The sequence below is a fragment of the Urocitellus parryii genome, chromosome X (genome assembly GCF_045843805.1).
Source record: "Urocitellus parryii isolate mUroPar1 chromosome X, mUroPar1.hap1, whole genome shotgun sequence".
NCBI lineage: Eukaryota > Metazoa > Chordata > Mammalia > Rodentia > Sciuridae > Urocitellus > Urocitellus parryii.
Window position 1 is genome coordinate 97,705,347 of NC_135547.1, and position 23,598 is coordinate 97,728,944.

At 34.7% G+C, this 23,598-nt stretch overlaps 1 protein-coding gene across 7 annotated transcripts in view; it reads left to right on the plus strand.

Annotated features, from left to right (window-relative positions):
• Cask (calcium/calmodulin dependent serine protein kinase) overlaps positions 1 to 23,598 on the plus strand; it is a 349,943-nt gene that overhangs the window by 240,368 nt on the left and 85,977 nt on the right. For all 7 annotated transcript variants that reach the window (XM_026387544.2, XM_026387548.2, XM_026387547.2 and 4 more), the window contains exons 9-11: positions 1,084 to 1,167; positions 10,153 to 10,252; positions 23,227 to 23,348. In XM_026387544.2, the coding sequence (XP_026243329.1) occupies positions 1,084 to 1,167; positions 10,153 to 10,252; positions 23,227 to 23,348 (306 nt within the window). The remainder of the gene's footprint in view (positions 1 to 1,083; positions 1,168 to 10,152; positions 10,253 to 23,226; positions 23,349 to 23,598) is intronic.

Sequence of the window (23,598 nt, forward strand, 5' to 3'; positions counted from 1 at the left end):
GCTGAGTAAGGCAATAATGAGCATATACTGTATGATTCTACTTATATAAAGTTCTAGGAAAAGCAAACTATAGTGATAGAAAATAAATTGGTGGTTTTCTGAGAGGGAGGGAGGATTGCAAGGAGTTATGAGCAAAATTTACATATATGTTGTAGGTGAACACAATACCTTAATTTTATGTTTATGTGATGCTGAGTATCGACTCCAGTGCCTCACATGTGCTAGGCAAGTGCTCTACCACTGAGCCACAGCCTCAGCCCATGAGCAAACTTTTGAGACTGGTGGATATATTCATTGTCTTGATTGTAGTGATGACTTTATGGTTGTAGACATATGTCACAAATTATCAAATGGTACATCATCCATCAGGCAGTGAAGGAGATCCCATATGGGGAAAATGGTTGAATTAGATGACCTTAAAAACTTTTTCCTGGTTGAAAGATTTTGTTGTATTTATCTATTGATCTATCTGTCTGTCTATCTATCTATTATTTATTTTTTGTATCAGGGATTGAACCCAGAGGTGCTTAGCCATTGAGCCACATACCCAGCCCCTTTTTATATTTTATTTAGAGACAGGGTGTCGCTGAGTTGCTTAGGGCCTTGCTAAATTGCAGAGGCTGGCTTTGAACTCACAATCCTCCTGCCTCAGCCTCCCAAGCTGCTTGGATTACAGGTGTGCACAACCGTGCCCAATGATTTTGTGGTTTTTATACTTCAGTTATTTCTGACCTTAAATCAGTTGTAAGGCTAATTTTTCAAATGCTCATTTTACCTGACAAAACTCACACCAAATGTAACTTCATACATTCATAATCATTATGACTATTTTAGTTACATACCTGAAAATTAAAGTCTTTTATTATTTTAGTCCTTTATTATTGCTAAAAATAAAATATTACTTTATTATCCCTCATATCCCTCATTTCAGAGTATTTATCAATATCATGGGATAAAGTCTCCAATCTCCTAGGATTCAGTCTGAGCTTTACATTTAAGAATCTGGACTTTATCATTTGTTATATATTGTTTCTTCAGTCTTCAAAATGGTTATGTATGTTCATTATCTTTCTTCTTTTATAGGAGCGAGATCGTTATGCCTACAAGATTCATCTTCCAGAAACAGTAGAACAACTGAGGAAATTCAATGCACGGAGGAAACTTAAGGTAAGTTAAATCAGAAATGAGCCAAGCAGATAACGGTAGATGACAATCTTCTTAACAATCTTTTCATTCTGTTTTGTTGCCCTTCAGTGTATTCTAGTGTTGGCTATTGTTTTTGTTAAAGCTAAATTCTCATTTCCAAAAATTACCACCATTTCAACAATATTTTGGTTTTTAAAATCCATTAATATCTCAGTATGAGTCTAAATAAACAAATTTTAATAACTAGAAGATACATTTTATTTTAGATGTTTCCCCTTAAAATTCATTGCAGAGATATAGTTAATATTATCATACATTATTATTAAATATTAATCTAGGATGCTTTTTCAAACTTAAATATTTTGACAGAAAATGTGAATTTAGTTCAATGGAAATAACACTGAATTAACATTCAATCTAGGATTGAATCCCCATCACAAAGCAATAAATAAAATCCCTTGATCTACTAGGAAATATTTTCAGGTCACTTTTCTTACCTTCCTTCCTTTATTTTTTCCTAGATATCTTTCTCTCTCTTGCCTCTCTCCCTATCCTTTACCCCAATAAAAATAATAATAATAATAATTACCCCACATGGGGAGACCACTTAACTTCAAAAGGTTCTGAAAAGACCCAACATTAAATAGTGGAGTCTTTCCAGCATTAGAAGAAAATTATATGGAACAATACTATCCTGCCCCATTCCACCCTAGGGTAATAGGGAAAACTATTATATTATGGCATTGAAATTCATTTATATTTGACCTACTTTTGATATAGAAAATGTTGACTTTGCTCTTTAAGTGGCTGATTGTTTAGTAGTCCTCTTCATTCATGTGACTCCTAACAACTATAAACCCTTTCTTCTGAAGTACTTTCAGATGCATCATAAATTGTAATAGTATTTTTAATCTGTTATTACTCAACTCCTAATATTTATGAATGATTTTATATAACTCCAAATTTTTAAGAACATTTATATTAATTTTGGGAAAACTTAGCAATCTACAGTATTATACTGTAAAGCTGAAATGTTCAACATGATATCCGATAGCTACATGCAGCTATTTAAATTTAAATTAATTGAAATTAAATGAAATTCAAGGGTCAGTTCCCTATTCACACAAGCACATTTCAAGTGCTCAACAACCACATATGGATAGTGATTATATTTTGGACTGCACAGATATATAACATTCCTATGATTGCAAAAGGTGCCATTGAATGGTGGTGCCATAGAACAAGGGAAATTTTAACATATCATTGTTGATGAGTATTCCCATTTAAGCTTTTCTCCTAGTTGTTTTTATATTCAAGAGTTTAAACTGATTCTTCTCTATTTGCTTTTTAAAAACCAAAGTGATTTTTTAAAATACTTTTTTAGTTGTAGATGGACACAATATATTTAATTTATTTATTTTTATGTGATGCTGAGGATCAAACCCAGCACCTCACCCATGCAAGGCAAGTGCTCTACCACTGAGCCACAACCCAGCTACAAAGTAATTATACCATTTTTGAGATGGTGCCCAAACAAGTTTCCCAAGACTATTTTTCCCTTTGATCTGATATCTACCTGAACCATCAACCTACAAAAGAATAAAAAGTCTTATCATTCCTAATGAAATTTGCTCAGCTATATTTGAAGTTAGTTTTCTTCTCAAAGAAACTATTCATTGTATGTCTTTCTTGACTCTGCCCTAAGTCTTTTAAACTCTTAACGTGGCTTTGGCCTCATGTGATGTAACACTACACAGGGCTGAACCTGCCATTGCCTAGGTACAGATATTTCACCATCACAAGAGACATTCTGTTCTTCTCCCAGTGCCACAAAATCAGACTTAGGCTTAAAATAGCCAAAGTGATGACTAAGATTCATTTGGACAGGGCCAAGCTGTCACAGCAGAGAGGGGTCATGTGGATTTACCACATCCCTTTGCAGGGTTATTTAAAGTTTTAAGACCCGCCAAACAACCTAGAATTAAGAACATCAGCAGGGTCAATACTGAAATTTTTTTCCAGCTTTTTCTGGTAAGGCTGTCTTCTGTGGAGTAGCTCAGCCACCCCATTAAAACAGGTTACATCTGCCTTCCTCCAGGAACTCATTCTCATTCTGCCTCTCCTGCAAACTTCTGGAACAAAGATGGCAATTTCCATGGCTTTCAGAACCCACCATACAGCTAATTTTCTCAAATGAACAGTAAGGTGCCCATCCTACCCAGACACTGTTTTTAAATTCCTCAAATAGTAGAAGACAATCTAATTTCTAGAACTCCCTTGGAAATGATTATAAAGAAAATTCACTGAAATCAGTAGAAAACCACTTTTGCTACTTAGTCAACAAAATTTTTACTGTCATTGGCAAAAAGGAAAAGGAAAAAGTGGGCTCTCAAATTGTATTGCCTTTCGTGTATCTTGATTCTGACACTTCCTAGCTGTGTAGCCTTGAACACATTAGCTAAACTTTCTGTGCCTCTATTTCTTTATCTATAAAATGGGTATGATGATAATAGTTAATTCATAGGTCGAATCAGTATATTTTTACAAAAGTTGAGGCAAGTGCTTCATAAATATTATTTGCTATTAACTTTGTGATCACTGTTGATGTATTATTATGATTTTAATGTTAATACTTTTGATTGGGTTACACTGTAAACAACTGCAATTCCTGAATGGGCATTCTAGACCATTTTAGCTTTTTGCCAGTCATTGGCTGTAACATTTTTGTGGGTTTTGAAAGTTTTTTTAAAAATTTCACTGAGTAATCTCAACTCTTGTGTTTCTTCCAAAGTAATTGTAGTTAGATTTTTCTGATCGTTTTTATCATCACTTCCCTCACAGTATTTAGGAGAAACTCTTACACTTACACTGTAATATTCAGCTTCTTTCCATTGTTTTCCTCTACTATCACATCTATTGTATAATATATTATAGTTCCTCTTATCCGTAGGGGATACATTACGAAACAGTGGGTACTTGAAACCACAGATAGTACAAAACTCTATACAATACATACCTCTGATAAAGAATAATTTATAAATTAGCCCCAGAAAGAGATGAACAACAATAACTAATAATACATTTGAATACTTATAATAATATTATATATTATAATAAAAGTTATTTAAGACGTATGGATTATTAATTTCTGCAACTTTCCATTCAGTATTTTTATACCAAGGCTGACCATAGGTAAGCAAAATCATGGCTAAGGGGGAATTACTGTACACTTTTCTTGTGTGGTCCCTGGACCAGCAGCATCAGCCTCATCTGGGATCTTGTTAGAAATATAAATCCTTGGGCTCTTAGTATACTCAGGCAAAAAAAGAAAAGGCATTTGTTTACATATGGCATGACCCCATGTATAGAAAATCCTAAGGAATCTACCAAAAAACTATTAGAAATAACAAGTTCAGTAAGGTAACAGGATATAAGATCAATATATAAAATTGAATTATATTCCTATATATGAGCAAATAACATGCTTAAAGTGACATTAAGAAAAATTCCAACCATGATAACTTCAAAAACTAATGAAATACTTAAGAAAAATATGAAAAAAAGAAGTACAAGACCCATAAACTAGCATTGCTGAGAGTAATTAAAGATCTGAATGGAGGGGCTGGGACTCTGGCTCAGTGGTAAAGCACTCGTCTAGCATGTGTGAGGCACTGGGTTCAAGCCTCAGAACTACATAAAAGAAAAATAAATAAAGATATTGTCCATCTACAACTAAAAAATAAAGATATTTTTTTAAAAAAAGATCTGAATGAAGAAGTATTTAATATTCATGGATTGGAAGATTCAATATTATTAAGATGACAGTTCTTCCCAAAATGATGCATAGATTCACCACAATCCCTATCAAAATTTTAGCACAAACTTAAACTTATCCTAAAAGTTACATGGAAATGTAAAGCTTCCAGAATAGCTAAAACAGTCTTGGAAAAAAAGGACAAAGTTGGAAGACTCATGCTTTTCATTTGGGGCATTTACTATAAAGCTGCAGTTATCAGGACACTGGGATATGTGTGTGTGTGTGTGTGTGTGTGTGTGTGTGTATGTGTGTGTATATATATATATATCTGTGGAACAGAATTGAGAGCTTAAGAATAAATCCTTTTTACTTATCATCAATTGATGTGTTGTTTATTTTTTTTTTTTTTGGTCCTGGGTATTGAACCCAGGTGGCACTTAACCACTGAGCCACAACCCCAGTCCTTTTAGTCCTTTTTATTTATTTATTTTTTGAGACAGGGTCTCACTCTGTTGCTTAGGGCCTTGCTAAGTTGCTGAGGCTGGCTTTGAACTCATGATCTTCCTGCCTCAGCCTCCTGAGTCACTGGGATTACAGGCATGCACCACCACACCCAGCTATGGCTAATCAGTTTTTGACAAATCTTCCCAGGCGATTCAAGGAAGGAAGAATTAGTCTTTTCAACAAATGGGGCTGGAACAATTGAATATCCACATGCAAAAGGAAACATAATGCCACATATTAGATGATTCTGTGTATATGAAATATCTAGAATAGGTATTTATGTTTCTAAATCCATAGAGACAGAAAGCAAATTGGTGATAGTTAGGTGTTGAAAAGTGTCTGCTTAATGGGTATCAGGGTTTGGGGAGTTGTGAAAAATTTTTTAGAACCAGACAATTGCGAATGTACTAAATACCACTGAATTATACACTGTACGATGGTTAATTTTATCTCATGGGAATTTCACAAAACCCACTTTCTTTACCTTGTAACAAAATATTGGTTTTAAATACTGGTTTCTACTTCAGCACACTTGGGAGATATAACACATTTACCATCATTGACAGTGGCTCACTGCACCATTCAACCAAGGGACCACCCCTCCCTCCCTAATTGCTAGGTGAATATGTGAGGTTGAAGGAACGTGTCTTTTTAAAAAGGCTCATGGGTGATTCTGACATGTCCACTTTATTGGGAGTCATTATTCTAAGCATAAACTATAATTGTTCTATACCTATTCCATTATATATACAAACTGTAATATAATTAACCAGTTTGTGGACATGGAGATTGCTTCTAGTTTTCCACTGCCAGAAATGATGTTGACTGCATTTTTGATAGTGAGTTTATTATTTGCACAGTTGAACCTTTTTCTCATGCTGAAAGTCTTGTGAGACTTTTTCCTTTTTTAATCTTTTTTTTAAATTTTTATTAGTTCTTTTTCATTATACATGACAGTAGAATCTATTTTAACGTATTTATACAAGCATGGAATATGTCTTATTCCTAGGATCCTAGTCTTATGGATGTAGATGATGGTGACTTTTTAATGCCAGAATATAAAATATTACTCATTTTACTTATCTGACTACCTTTGCTGAAATTTCAAGATAATTACTCATTATGGGTATAATAGTATCAATGCTCAACAATCCAGAAAATTGTTCTTTTCCATACTCTTACATTCATTTTGGCATTTAACCTCTTTAGCAGGCTATAGGAGACAACAAATTTCTAAGAAAATTATTCAGATAATTAGAAATTATTCACATAATTTTCAGACTACTTTGAAAATGTAGGTAAACAAAGCTTTTGGAACCCTGCATGTGATCACAGATGTCTTTTTATCTTCGTTTCTTTCATTATTTTACGTTATCTCCGTAAGTGATGATGGAAAGTTTCTTTTCCCCATTTTAGTTACCAGACATTTTAGATGTTGGGGCTTTTCCTCCATACTCAACTTTAGAGGTATGTGTTTACTTGTTTGTTAGAAGTGATAGGATTGGAACCCAGAGCCTCATGCATGCTAGACAAGTGCTCTACCACTGAGCTACACCCCCTGCCCATAAGCTTTAGAATTTTAATACTTGGGGTTTTTTTTAATCCTCTAGAAACAATACTTTCTTTTATAAACTACGTAGTCCTGAGTACAGGACTAAATATAAGGAGCATATTTTGTCAAATTGAATATAAGGATACATGAGACAAACTGTGTGACCTAGGCTATGAGGAAAAGCTGAGCTCTGGGGTTGTGGGTCTCTTAAGGGAGTGCACATGCACTCTGACCAGGGAGATAGTTCCTGAAGGAGTTATGAGCAAAGAGATGTTTATGGATATCTGAGCTTGTCTATCTAGGAGGGAATCTTTTCTAGAAATCATTTTCTTTGTTTCTTAAAATATTTCTACACCTAAAAAGCAAATTTCCGATATAAATAGAAGCAATATTCTGTATTACCATGTCCTAAAATGATTTATTGCAATCAGTTTAGGACATGGTAAATTGAAACTATGTAATTCAATTAAGAGGATAAAACCACTTATTCCCTGTGTATATGGAAAGCAAGGAAGATTTCTGATGACTTTCTGTAATTTTTTTCCTTTATTCATTTTGCAATTGCAATAGTATACCCTGCATGTTTCTCTGACTTACTGATCAGTCTTTTGCATTCCTGGACTGTGCACAAGTAGGAAAAGTTTGTTTAGAAATTTGTTTTCTAGTACTTAAAGGAGAAAATTTCAACTTTAATATTATTTTTCTTAATAGATTATGAACAGTATTCTTAACTCAAAATTATGTTTCATTCTTGAAACATACTAAAGTGTACCTACTAAATTAAAGCAGAAAATTTGAAGAACTATTTATATAAGCTCAGATTTTATATTACTGTTGTACACAAAGGATCTCCAAAGTGATTGTATAGTACAGTGTGGTAAACTACAACCTGGGGGCCAAATTCAGTTTACTACCTATAGATATAAATATATAGATTTAGATATAAAGTTTTATTGGAAGACAGCACTGTATCTTTATTTATATTTCATCAATTGCTGATTTCATGCCACAGAGGTGGAGTTGAATAGTTGCAAAAGACATCATGTGGCTAATGAAGCCTAAAATATCTACTGTCTGTCCCTTCACTCACAAAAATTTTTTGACTCCTAGTATAGTAGAAATCCTTGAATTGGGCAGAGTAGACCTCAATTCTGCTGGCCGTTGATTACCGTCTCTAAGTTGACAGTAATCTTCACATGTTGCTAAGCCTCTCTGGACCTCAGTTTTCCCATCTGCAAAACTGAATCTCCTAGAATGAGCCATTTATAAGATTGACTCTCAAACTTTAATAAAATTCTAAGAATCCATGAACTATTTTGGAACTATTTTACTGTTTTACATAATAACTCAGCATTCAACATTTGAACCATGTGCGGTCACTGAGTTTAGAGAACTAAATAAACAAAACTGCTAGCCATAAGACAAATTAGGAACTTGCTATAATGGCTTCAAAAGAATCTACTTCTCAGGGTTCTTTTAAATAGTGTTTCCCTAATAGTATAAGTATTTATAGATCTTGGACTATTTTAGTAGCTAGAACAGGCCTTAAAACTAACATATCAAAAACTCAGTTGAACTTTATTTGGAAATAAAAATAATGTATCTCTAAAAGTCTAGTTTCAGTGTGTGGGAAATATGATTTGATATATAAAAATTCCATTACCACCCAGCTTTAGGGAACATGTATAATATGTAAAGTGAAATACAATTCTTCTGTGGAAAGAAGAACTCAACATTCACTACTGTTTTTTTTTTTTTTTTCAACATGGTTGTTATAGTTCTGCATTAGAACCTTTCTGCACTGATCCTGAACTTTTGGAAATCGAAATTTGCCTAAAATGGTAGCATCAACATCAGGTCTCTGTTTTGTTTTCTTTTGTTGTTTTTGTTCTTCCCTTTTTATAGTCTATTTTTCAACTTATATTTGTAGGAGGAAAAAAAAACAAAAATAAAACCTAAGACAAACCCCCTCAAAAGTTATCTTTGTGGAAGTATATTTCTATTAATGTTTTCATGGATTTATTAACAAATACCTACACATTAAGAGATATAACTTTCTTTTCAAAAAAATTCAAGGGTTTAATATTTAAAATTCAGACAAAGACTACTATAGACTTAGACAACTTAGGTGATTTGAGCAATTTTGTGTAGACTAGCAAATGGCTGTGCTTATGTAGGGCTAGTCATGATTCCCACTTATACAATTCTTTATAGTTTGCAAAGCACATTCATGTACATTATGAATTTTGATAATCCTGTAAAGTATGTCAGTTTAGTACACTCAGTTTACATATAAGAAAACCTAGTGAGATTAAATGCATTACACAAGTAATGTCCTATAGCTGGAAAGTGGCAGAGCTAGGGAATAAACCTGGAAGTTTTGTCAGTCTTCCTGTTCTGGAAACAATAATTCTCATCCTTTCTCCACTCAACAGCTCTAGGTCTGCCAGGCCCTCAACATGGCAATGATCCTCAACCAGAACTCAGGGGGAAGCTGTGCACATGGCTTGAAAGTCACATTCAGTTTATTCTGATGTTTGGCCTGACTGGGAATTCATATACAAGAGTAACACATGATCATTGTTAAAAACAGAAAGAAGGGAGGAAAATTATTTTTAAAAGAAAAATGGCTCATAATCCTACTATCCAAGCATAATTAATATTATGAATATTCTGGTGTATGTTGACTACATCTATATTAACATTTTTTCCAAAAATGAGATCATGCCATACCTTGTTTTCAAGGTGAAATTCATCGCAGTCATCTTTCCATTTCATTAAACATCCTTCTGCAGCAACATTTTAATAATGACTACTGAATATTCCATTGTGTGGTACATATTTGAGTTCAAGATGTAATTATTTCATACACTTTTTTAAAAATTTTTTATTCATTTATTTATATGTGATGCTAAGAATCAAACCCAGGGCCTCACACATGCTAGGCAAGTGCTCTACCACTGAGCCACAACCCCAGCCCCAGTTCATACACTTTTGTAATTCCCAGCAGTGTTATTTTCATGTATGCATATGTAATTTATTTAAAGAGCTTCAAAATTATTTTAAAAGCTATCTCTCTTCCAGCCAACATCTCCTCTGTACTGGACTGTCTGAACAATTCTTCAGATAACTACTTAATGAACTTTTTATATTTGTGTATTTGTTTTAATCACATTTTTCATCTCTACTGCAGGGAGCAGTACTAGCCGCTGTGTCAAGTCACAAATTCAACTCATTCTATGGGGATCCCCCTGAAGAGTTGCCAGATTTCTCTGAAGACCCTACCTCCTCAGGTAATTGCATAATTGGTCCATTCAGCCATGTAACTCACTTGGCATCTACATCCTTTCTCTTTCATTGTAAGTAAACTTTTGTATATGAATTTAAATCCTACAAGGGATTTTAAGGCAGTTTGTCAGCAACCACATCCTACCTACATGTGTCTCATTCTTTTTCATTTTAATTCCAAAGTGTCCCTCCCCTACCGCTCCAAAACCAACATTTCACTTTTTCTTTTTACCTCAGTAATACTTCTTCCCCTTTCTGCACTTCAGACCCAACATTACACTTCACCTAGTCCAACATTATAGTTTCAGACTTTTTGAATCTTTCCAATCACTTTCTCCCTCAACAAAAACTTCTGATGTAAGATTTCCCCCATGCCAATCATGTTAAGTCAGACTTTGAGACAGCACTGCTTTAAAAGAATCTTTCAATGTAAAGCTGTCTTGTGAGCTTTGTCTTGAAACAGTGATCAAGTTCTTCTCTCTATATAAAGTCTATAACCCTTGATACAAGTATTCAAGGAGGAAGAACATAGAAGAGTTACCTGTTTTGATGAATTGTGTACAAGTAGTCCTGAAAAAATCTGATAGTGTTCATGAAATCATTTTATAAAATGCTCAGACTTCCATCTTGCCAATGAGATATTCTCAAGGAGCATTTACTAAAAATCCTCAGGCTACATGTATATGAATATGCAGATGCATGCGTGCGTGTGTGTGCGTGTGTGTGTCAGAGTTTTACATTTTTATTTATGCATTTCTTTATTAACTCTTGAGTTATGTCATCTGGCCTCAGCTTTTCTTCTTTCTTTCATTAAAGACACTCAATATCTGTCATGTGTTTGACTTTGCACTGCTGATTTGATTTTTGTACTCTTGGACTGGCATTTTCAATACTCATCATCATTGGAACCACAGCCCAAAGTATGAGTTGTTTGTCCCACAGTCAACAAGATGAAAAGAAGGAGTGCACTTGTTCTCTGTTGGAACCAGAAACATTTGTCATCATTTATGCTTCTGCCCTCCTCTGCTCATACACACATATGTGCACAAACACACTCACAATTTCTGGCCAATTAGTATGTGCTTTTACCTTGTGCAAGATGACAGCATCAAAGTTTCCCATTCAACAGGTATATAGTTCCTCATTTTGATTTTTACCAATTGGGATATGAATCTTCCTCTTTTGAGTGAAGGTGATTTCCAAAAATATTCAGAAATGGGAATCTTAGACTAGAAATAACTCTGAGGAGAAAGCCTTTCTGTTTTCCTCTTGTGCTGGCTTGGTAACCATCCAGAACCTTTACCACATGAAAGGCAAGGTTGTGCTTATAGGTATGGTCTCCCATACTCCCTATCATTTTATCTGTCTTTTTTTCCTTTCAATACATTTTGTTCCTTCTCCCTGTGACTTTTTATTAGCTCAAATTTTGCTCTTGTGTCTTGAGGCCAGTACTTGAACTCAGGGGCACTCTACCACTGAGCCACATCCCCAGCCCTTCTTGTTTTTAATTTTGAGATAGGGTCTTGCTTGCTAAATCACCCAGGCTAACCTTGAATTTGTGATCCTCCTGCTTCAGCCTCCCAAATTCTGGGATTACAGGTGTGCACTACCACACCCAGCTTGAATTTCAGTCTTTTCTCCTCCCACTTAGATTACATTTGACCCTCTTTAGGGCCAGCAGACCCAGAAATAGTTCTTATGTCACAATGTGACTACATTTAACAGTTGCATGCTTGGAATATATATATAGTATAAATCTCTGCGAGATTTTAGGTCAATACTTCTACTATCATTTATTTGCATGTTTGGAAATGGTCCTAGAAAACAGTATGGTCCTTGCAAATCACTTCATATACCTAATCTTTAGTGTTGGCCCTTAATTAATATTTACCTCTGTCTAGCAATAATTTAATAACTCTTACATGTTCTTTTCTGGGAAGAGGTAGATTTTTCCTTTAGGGAAAGAAATCACTTTATAAATGTGCTTATTTTCTATTAAATATATTTTTATTACTCAATTTTTTCTCATTTTTAGTATAATCTTTAGATAATTTGCTTGAAATAGTTTCTGATTTTTAATTTTTGCAGTCCTGGAGATTGAACCCAAGGGTGCTCTACCACTGAGCTACATCCACGGCCCTTTTTATTTTTTAATTCTGAGATAGGGTCTCAGTAAGTTGCAGTGGCTGCCTTCAAATTGCCATCCTCCTGCCTAAACCAGATTAGCTGGGATTACAGGCATGCTCCACTGTACCCACAGTATTTGATTTTTTTAAAAATTTTGAGGGACCTTTATTTTATTTATTTTTTCATATGTGGTGCTGAGAATCGAACTTTGCCTCACACATGCTAGGCGAGCACTCTACCACTGAGCCATGACCCCAGCCCTAGTATTTGATTCTTAAACTACAAAAAGAAACTTCTTTCACAATTTTGCAGGTAGCCTACAAACCCTCATATTAATCTTCCACAGCCTTCTTCCTTTCTACTTCCTACAGTCATACCCAGTTCCTTTTCTTTTCTTTTTAAATTCCTGGGTCTTGATGATCTTGCAGGCAGTCTATATTTTCATTTGATATGCTAAATGTCTATCGTAAGTATTTTTCAATGGCATTGTCTGGGTCTACAAATAAAAAACATTGAATTAATATGCTCTGTACATGTCTAATGCCAATCACCTACCCTAATTGGCATTAGGGTAGGTGAAAATTGAGGAGAAAATTTTATATATTCAGAAGTAAAAAAAACAAAGAAAATTTTTGAAGAAAATTCTAACACTTTCCTAAATCTCACATACTTATCAGAAATTATTCATACATTCTTAAAGTCAATTTTTAATACTAAGTCATTTAAAGGAAGGCATTCTACTATTATGGCCAGCATTATTTATCAAGTAGCTAATCTGCCAGCAAGTGTCCTTTATCTGCAACCAAGCAGTAGTGGTTATATGGTTGGTTGCAGAAAGCCAATTATATATTTTAATTGGACTCACATAAAGCCTTGCACTTTCATAAATTAAAACATCTATATGTTTGCTTTTCATTATTTTTAATTTCATTTTTAAAGTATATTCGTTAATTTTTATACCTGAATTCTTCTCTACTTCTACTAATGCTTAAATTCTTCATCATTTATTTTAAGTTCCCAAAGTTATTCTTTCTGGTGTCTTTCTGTTGAAATTTGTGTGGCTTTGTTTTAGAGAACAAAACACAAAGCACTTTCCATCATCACCTGAAAATTCATTCAAGCCCATGGCAAAAAGAAAAGGATCACAAAACATGTGTTTGTAGGGTGGGGCGGTGGGGGACAAGGAAAGAGGGGATAGAAAGATGGAAAATGTAAAATCAGCAACTGTCCTTTCTTGAGATGGGCTGTCTTTGTGTTCCACCTTTAGACAATGCTTTTTTATGAAGATCATAATGATAGGTCAGTTTTTTTAATGACCTTATTTGACAGAATTAATAATGGGCAATCCTAATTTGGTCCCCCCAGATTTCTTGCAGTTCTGCTGTGCTATGAAATCCCAGTATTTGAGAAGAGCCTTAAAGCTGCCTACTCCCAAAATCCAGCATATATTTTCTTAAATCGAACCTTATCATGGGAATGAGTAATACTGTATGCATTTTGGAAAATATGAATATTTTAAAATCACAATTTAAAAACTAACCAGCTTCCCAGTTTGTAATCTAAAGGAAAGTTGAACATGCTTATGTTATATTGTTTACCATATAAAATGATTTTTTATAAAAGATGTTTTTCTATTTTGATTATTGAAATTCATCCATTGTATATTTACTAGAATCCATGAAGTTTAATCTTCTGATAAACAATGTACTGTTGCTTTGTTACTTAAGAAGTCAAAGCAGAAATATTCCATTCTCATATTTCAAATCAGAGAAGTCAGAATTAGAACCCAGTATTTGATGTCTGAAATCCTAATCAGTCCTGGTGATTGTGCTCGTGAAACACAAGGACTTCCTTTGGGGTCAGCCGGGGGACTGCTGCTTCTTGTGGCTCATCTGGTGGGCCCAACTGTGGCTTGATAACCTGTTTGCTCTAAAATCATACTGTTTGTTGTTTGTCCATATGCTGCCTTCCTCCTAGGACTTCTAGCAGCAGAAAGTAGGTATCCCTTTGTTTTCCTCTAAGGTTAATCTTTTATGCAAACGTGTTTGGCTTTGCATGGTTTGTAATCAGCTTGACTTTTTCCTTGGCTGTTTGTGTTTAGATGTTTAAATCTGAATTTTAACACTGTCTGACCATGAAATGAAAACTTGGATATATTGATTTCCTGAGGTATTGTTACACGAATCTTCCCTTCTCACTTCTTTCATAAGAAGAAAAAGAGGCAGTGTTAAAATTTCAACCACATCTTACATCATTTCACATCTGAATTTCAAACACAAATACATTAATTCTGGGGAAAGGGTAATGTTTTATTTTATAGTTGGACTTCAAGAAAACTTTCAGGGTAAGTGAATTTTCATTTGACAATGACATGACCTCTAAATGGGTTTCATTACTTTCTGTTACTGAGTCCATTTTCAGTTTATTAATAGGGAGCTGTGAAATAAACTCTGAAATCATGTCTCTTAACAACTTTGACTACCAAATAGACATTTGAAAGGAATAATATGATGGCTAGATTTTAATGACAAAGGGATATAATTTGAGTATGTGAGAAAATTAAAATGTAAGAAATATACACATATAAATGAGTCTAGATAAAACTGAGGCAATCTGAATAAAATAGGTGGATTGTATCAGTGACAGTATTCTGCTTGTGATATACTATAACTTTGTAAAATGTTCCCAATGCAGGAACTGAGCAAGGTACAGAAGGCATTTCTCTGTATTATTTCTTATGAAAGCATGTACATCTATAACTATCTCAATTTTAAAAATTAATTAAAAATAAAGTAAACCTTTACCTCAAAGTTGTGTTGACTAAGAGGAAAGTAGATAAAGAGACAAAGATAAAATAGAAAATCTGGGTGCTTATAATTGAATTTATTGTCACATTTTCTTGCATAAGTTATTTGCAGCTCAAATTGCAGCCGATATGAAACTCTCACAGTATATTAATTGTCTATTGCTGTGTAATGAATTATCTCATCTCAGTTTCTGTGGATGAGGAATGGGAGCCTGGTTTAGCTGAGTGCCTGTGGCTCAAAATCTCTCTCGAGATTATAGTTCAGAGCTCCCATCTCCCTTGAGGGCTGGACCACAAAGAGAATCTTAGTAACTCACATAGTTATTAACAGGCTTCAGTTCCTCACTAGTTGTAGGTGTCTCTATAGGACTGTTCACAACATGGCAGCTTGCTTCCCCAGCATCTATTATCAAAGAGAGGGCAAGAGTAACAGCACCTAAGATAGAAGACGTAATCTTTATAACCTTATCTGAGAAGTGATATCATATAACTTGTGCCTTATTTTGTTCATTAGAAGTGAGTCTATAAACCCAGCCCTCACTCCAGGGGAGGGAATTGATCACACGAGGGTGAGAATACCAGGGAACAAGAATCATATAGGGGTCCATTTTAGAAGCTGCTCACCACATACAACCTAATGACTATTAAAATGTAAGACTCTTTCCATATAAGATTTAGCACTCTCCCCTCTGTGGCTCTCTCTGTCTCTCTCTCTGTCTTCCTCCTTCCCCTCTTCCTCTTTCAGTTGGCCAGACCTGTCATGTCATTTGGGAATGAGCATTATGGAGTTATCAGTAGTGCTTTTCCTTAGTTAAAAAGCTTTACACAGATGGGCACCAAAGAGCCAGCAGAATGTTATTAAAGTACTTTGAAAACATTGGGCTCAAAGATGTTGCTATTTGGAAACAAGATTACTTTAATAAGCATAATGGCACTAGAATGATAGCATCTATATTCTGACAGAATACATATGGAGAATTTGCTTCCCTTAACTAATAAAATTTGAGATGTCCATACCATAATCTATACATAAAGAATCTAAAATATTTATCACCATGTGTAAGCTTTTATAATTTGAATTGGATATAACACAGATTTGTAAGTCCAAGACACAATTTCCACTGCAAGATTTACTGTTACTTATAACTTGATTGAAAACCAGAATTTGCTTTGTGCAATGTGAATAAAAGCTGTTCCAGGGGAAGCCAGAAGAGCTTGACTATAGAGGGACAAAAGGGACAGGTTTTGGAGTAATGACAATATGCACTTAAATTGGTAAATTTTAACTTAATAAAGTATACCTTAGTAAACAGTTTTTAAATGTTATTGTGCTGTCAAGGAAAGGGTCTTTGGGTTTGTTTGTTTCTTTGGTTGCTTGGTTGGTTTTAGTACTAGGGATTAAACCCAAGGGCACTTTGATCACTGAGCTACATCCCCAGCCCTTTTTATTTTTTTTATTTTGAGATGGGATCTCACTAAGTTGCTTAAGTCCTTGCTAAGTTGGTAAGGCTGGCTTTGAACTTGAGATCCTCCTGCCTCAGCCTCCTGAGCTGCTGAGATTACAGGCTTGCACCACCATGCTCAGCGCAAGGAAAGGTTTTGATTGGGTGATAAAAATGTATGTGTAATGATATAGTGTTGTTAATGCATCACTAATATAATAGGAAAGAGAGATTATTGAATACTCTTCAGGAGGAGAAATTAGAGCCAATTCAGATACTAGATTTGCTAGTGATTCTGGGTTTCATAGCTATACATATAATTTAAGACATATTCACAAATTTTTATTGAAATAATTGCTAGGAAACGTAGGTGCATCAAAACTAATTGCATGGCACACTTGAGATTTGTGTATTTCACTCTTTGTAAATTTAACCTGAGAGAGAGGGAAAAAGATTGAAACCTTTACCAAAGTTCAGTTTAGGAATGAAGTGGTCAGTATTAGCCACTCTCTCATTTACTTTGAAATGAAAGAAAAATAAGGTGAATTTATGGATGGATGGTTGGCTTGTGATAAAGCAAATACAGCAAGATGTTAACAATTGTAGGATGTAAGTGGTATGTACAGTTCTTTCCAATTTTCTGTGTTTGGAATTTTTCATAGTAAAATGTTTGGAAGACAGTTTTAAAACAGACAGCCTACTTTGACACAGAATTTTTCAGTTTTAACATTCTACTGTTTATTTTCTGTCCTCCTTTGGGGTTATTTTTACTCAGTCAACTTTTTCAGGAGATCTTTCCACTCTTGTAATGAAATTATTCTAGACCCAAAGCTCTTATTGACTTGAGAAGCATATTTCTCTTTAAAGAAGTAGGCTTAGAAAACAGTTGATATTTTTTAGTATTGTTTCATAATAGTAGCAGGAAATTTTTTGAGAGACTTGTATATATCAATGAAATTCTTTGAAAAAAAATAGAAGTTTTCAAAGTCAAAATGTGTGATTATCAACCTGATCATTAAATACAAACTTGATTCCAAATGAACTAGGCAAAAGGTAAAGTAAAATCTTATTCTGAAAGCAGGGCATAATGGCTTCTAATAAATTCATCAATGTGAAAGTTTGGATCAATAGCTTGAAAAAACCCTTATATGGTAAATAAAGTTGAGATTAAAGACATAAGAGAAATTGGGCATCACCTCTTTACCAAATGCAGATTATTTCAGTACATTGCTGAGAGTAAAACATGGTTTGGGGAGACCAACCTGTAGCAGAAGGAGCACTGGAGTAGGAGTCAGAGACTTGGATCCTAAGATTCACTCTTCTGCCCACTGTTTGTGGCTCTTGGATGGGTCACTTAACCCTACCAAGTCTCCAGTTTTTCAAATATAAAAATACTTGCCCTCAGATGGGGTTATTGTAGAATCACATAAGATAATAAGTATGACAGCTCTCATGAAATTATAAACTATTACACAAATATTAGTATTAAAATAATTTTCATTCTGACTTTACAGAAACAGTAGTATAAAATAAATTGTTTTCTGTGGTTAAATCTTTTGTTCTAATACTTCCTTTCAATTCTTCAGAATGTGCTCAGAAAAAAAAAATCATTTCAATCAAGTATCTTTTTTTTTTAGTGTCTTTTTGTACAAAGCACAGGCCAGAATACAAAGACATATAAGATGCCCACAGTCCTGCCATTAAATAAAGTGTCCTCTGAGGAGAATTTGTGTGCTATTTATTGATTGATTTTTCCCCCCACAGTGGTTATAAGCTTATTCAGTGATTTTATAGGGAAAACATCCTTCTCGATCTTTGAGAAAAGTGAATAGTTCTTTCTTATGTGACAGTATTGATCTAGAAATGAATACTTGTAACAGTAAATAAGTACACACCTTAATAGGTATGTATTGTATTAATTATCACCATTGCCCATGTTTAAAATCTGAAACAAATAGCAAATGGAAGGCCCCAGCAATGTCGTTGTGTCCATTTATATTTTATAATGAATTGAAAAAGTATGAGGCGTGTGTGTGTGTGTGTGTGTGTGTGTGTGTGTGTGTGTGTGGTACTAGAGATTTAACCCTGGGGCACTTTACCACTGAGCTATATATCCTTATAGCTCAGTTTTTAAAACATTCCCATTTTTTAAATTTGGAGACAGGGTCTCACTAAATTGCTGAGGCTAGCCTTAAATTTGAGGTCCTCCTATCTTAGCCCCCCTGAGTCACTGGGACTACAGGCAGGAGCCACCATGCCCAGCATTATGGTGCTTTTAAATGGGCTTGTTTCTGTACTGCAGATATCAGTTACACACATCTGCTGGATCAAGAACGTATTCTGTGGTTTTGCTGGCCACACTCAAAGTAGAAATCACAAACTAGAATAGGTGTTAAAGGAAGGTGTTAAAATGGTCAAGGGTAAAGAAAGATTTTCAGATCAGGCCAAAAATATGTTTATTCAATTTAAAAATATGAAAGAAATATGGAAGGAAAATTATAATGTTCCTTCCTAATTACAGAAACTTGAAATTAGGGGCACCTTTCAGAGTCGGGAATGGACAACTTGAGTGCAAAATACTTCTTTTCATAATTGAAAGCCACTAAGTTCATTATAAGACTATAAATCAGGTCAGAAGACAGAAAAGATCAAGGAAGTTTAATAGACCTGTGGAGACTGTAGATCTTGCCTCCTGGAAATGCAGGCTAACCGTTGATTTGGTTCCTTCCAGCAAAACATCCATCAGTGGGCTCATCAGCACAGATTCACCCCTTTGTGAAGGTGGTAAATTCCTGCTCATCCACCTTCTCTGAGGCTGATCCAGCTCCTCCCTAGACAGCCTATACATGTTCCATTTTGTTTTTACCTCTATTGTTTTGTTGACTCCAGTATAGTAGGCCTACTTCCACACCACCTGAGAACCCTTTCTCAAGGATACGGCTCATATTCATGTTTTCTCTGCAGCCCCTGCCTAGTACTTAGCAAAAAGCAAAAACATTCAGTAAAAGTTGGGGTTATGATCCAACCAGTAGGTTCAAGCTCTTCTCCAACCTCCATATCCATAAGTAAATCATAGTTCTTATTGAAATTTTCTCTATGTTTAATAACACAGCCAACTAGTGTAGTAAGTCAGGCAGAGAATAGACTTTGGAACCAGACAAACTCAGGGTTTTCTGGTTCCACCACTTCCTAGCTGTGCCCTTCCTGGGCCCCTTTGAACCTAAGTCCTCTATCTAGAAAGGTCACCCTTACTGTGTTGTCCTGGCACATAATGGACACTCAAGAATTAGGAGCTGCTGTTATTACACTTTCTTAATGACTTGTTTAATTCAGTGCATATTTTGTGGATATTATAAAATATAGACCTGTCATATGGACCTTATAAGCAGAAATGAGAGTAAATAAGTACATACATAAGTAACCCACAGAGCATGCTGGGGAGACGGGAATGGCCCAGAGCAATGAAGGGAGTTCACAGACCAACAAATGATGCATCCCTGTTTGGGTACAACCAAAATTGCTTCCCAGTCATCAGACTGGCCATCTTAGTATTTGTTTAATACAAGGTTGTTCTTATTTTAATGTTATTAATAAACTGCATAGATTGTATATCAACACAAGCAATGCTGGATAGACTTGATAAAAACAGCTTTCTTCAATCCAGTTTTACTAGGATAACTGAGAGAAAATCATAGTTAGGTTTCTGTGTTACCTGCTGACTTTTGAAAAATATACCCCCCAAAATAACAATTTCATGACTATTTTTATTATTGTAGTTTCATAAGTCCAGGAGTCTAGAACTGGCTTTAATAACTTGATAAACCTAATATCATTTAATTCTGCTTTGATGATATGCTGGGATCAGAAGTTCAGAGGGACATTTGGAATGGATCTCTTCACATCATCTCTTGCTTTTCAAGGCTTTCAATAAGAGACAAACAGCGAGTTGGCTTTGAACTAATTTTCATTTTTTTCCACTTTAAACAAATTAAAAGTTCTGAGAAGAGCAGGTAGAAGGAATTGGATTATGTTAATACCTCCTCAGGAATACCAAGGGAGATGAGGACTGACTTCTGCATTGTATCTTTTTTTATTCCACTTAATATTTCTAGTGAAAGAATACCAATACCCTGGCAGGCTTAATTATTCAAAATTAAAAATTATCCATAGCTACTTCAACAAATGAATCATCAAACTGGTATATCCATACCATGGACTACTACCCAGCAATAAAAAGGAGAAAACAACACAAGAAGCAACCTGGATAAATCTCCAGAAAATTATGTGGGCTTAAAAAAAAAGATAATCCAAAATGGTTGCATACTGTATAATTTCATTTTCATCCTTAAAATGAAAAAGAAAATTATAGAGTGGAGAACAGATTAGTAGTTGCCAGGGATGAGGATGGATAAGATGGGAAGGAAATGAGTATGACTATAAAAGGGCAACACGAGGGATCTTTGTGGTAATGGAACATTCCGTAGCTTGATTGTATCAGTGTGAATATCCTGGTTGTGATAATGTACTAAATTTTCACACTATGTTACTATTGGATGAAAGTGGGTAAAAATACATTAGATCTTTGTGGGTTTTTTCTTTTCTTTTCTCTCTCTCTTTTTACAAATGTGTGTATATCTACACCTATCTCAAAATAAAAACTCAAATTTAAAAAATAGCCCTAGTAATTTCCACATGGATAGCCACATGATTTGTGGCTTAAACATCAAATCTTTAACATAATTAAATCGTGCTGCAAAAATCAGTAGCTTATATAGTAACTTTTTTGTTCTTGTAGAAGACTTTGAACATATGTACAAGAACAGAATGAAGTATAAGTAGGAAAATAAAGAAAACTACTATTACCTTTTTAGTGTATTTCATTCAGGGTTTTTTCTGAGTTTGTGTTATATAATTTATTTTTAAATCATAATTGGGAATATACAGTGCATATGGTTTTGCATTCTACTATCTTGAATTTTCTATCATGAGGATTTCTCTACATCTTCACAAATTCAAAAATAATGTCCATTTGGTTACATATTGCATCATATATATATTCTGTAATTTATGTAATCACTGTCAGATTTATCTTTATTTTCTACAACAAACATCCTTATATATAAGCAAGTCTTCTCCTATTCTTTTTCCATAAGGTAGGTTTTTTATAAATGGAATTCCTTAATCAAGCACATGAACCTTTTTAAGGTTTTATAATGTATGTTACCAGATTGCTCTCTAGAAAAATTGTACTGATTTACATTCTCACCAATAAGTGAACAACAGTGGATGAGATCTGACATATGAAGAATTAGGCACAGCATAAAGTTCCCGAAGAGAAATCGTATTTTAATTGAAAGCAGGGTTTATCAGTCTCAGCACTACTAACATTTTGGGCCAGATAACTATTGTTGGAGTGCTGTCCCAGACATTGTACGGTATTTATCAGCATCCCTCTCTCTCTAGATGCCAGTATCTGCCCTCTCCCTGCTGTTTTGACAACCAAAAATATCTCAAGATTTTAAGAAATGTTCCCTTGGGAAGCCAAATTGCCCCTAGTTGAGAACCACTGATCCAAAGACTTAAATGTGCAACAGAACATTTATTCTTAGACTTTCTCTGGTGTATACAAATATTCTGAAGTCTAGACTCTTAGGGTTCTTTTCTGATGGAGGATATATGTGCATATTGTATGAAGAGTAAAAGAGGTCAACCATTTCTTTTTTTTAATACCTTTATTTTATTTATTTTTATGTGGTGCTGAGGATCAAACCCAGCGCCTCGCACTTGCTAGGCAAGTGCTCTACAGCTGAGCCACAACCCCAGCCCTTGACCTTTCTTTAAGGCTATGCGAATGACTTTGATACTAATCAGTGTGTATCTTTCCTTGCTATTACCTGCCAGGGGTCCTTGGTTATCAGAGGAAATGTGGCAGTGTAGTGACTTTGTCCTACAAACATGGATTGTCTTGAAACTGCATATGATATCTGGAAGTATCAGTTAGTATAGATACTCTTTGTCTTTGTCTTCTGAATAACATGGGCCCAAAAGAATGAGAATGGTTTTGGTTTTCTTGATTTTGCATGTAAAGAAAAGAAGGAATGAAGTGGATTTTTGTAGCTAAAGTATGAGACTTAAAAATCCTCCAAAGTTTATTTTAAGTGACAGGTACTCCCAGCAGAAGGTTTGTCTCCCACACCTACAGCTGGCTTTTGTTTCATGATGGAGTTCCCCTGTGTAAAAGGCCCTCCTGTTGTTTCTATAATATTTCAAAACACCTTGAGATCCCGACATCCATTCTTTCTGATATACAACTTGCTGCACCCATATCTTCTAGTAGCTCAGAGTTGATGAATGTCCTTCATTCAAATAAGACAAGCTTCACCTTATCTTTGAAAAATGAAGAGCACACAAATACATTGTTTCAAACACAAACTTTCCTGAAATACTCTGCCCTTAAATGATTGGAAACTCATTTAAACCTATCCTTCAGTAAAGACGCTAGCGTTCAAGTTCTGATGTTAATTTTTTGTTCTTAAATATAAGTTTAGGTTAGTTTGAAACTGATTTCCTGTACTAGCTTTTTCCTTTCTGTTTGCCCCCACAGGAGCAGTTTCACAGGTGCTGGACAGTCTAGAAGAGATTCATGCGCTTACAGACTGCAGTGAAAAGGACCTAGATTTCCTACACAGTGTTTTCCAGGATCAGCATCTTCACACACTGCTAGATGTAAGTCTTATTTTTTATTATTCTTTTTTTGTGGGGGGGCTGGGGAAACAAGTTGAGTATCAAGCATACCTTTTTACTTTTCAGAAATCCTGATATCCACCCTAACAATCCTATTTCAGTTGCCTTAAATCTCTGAGAAATGTGGAAAATCATCCATCATAAATTCAGAATTGAAATAAAGTGTTTGTATACTACAAATGCAATAGCCTAGCAAGATTCAGTGGAAAATTATATACATATACATATGTAT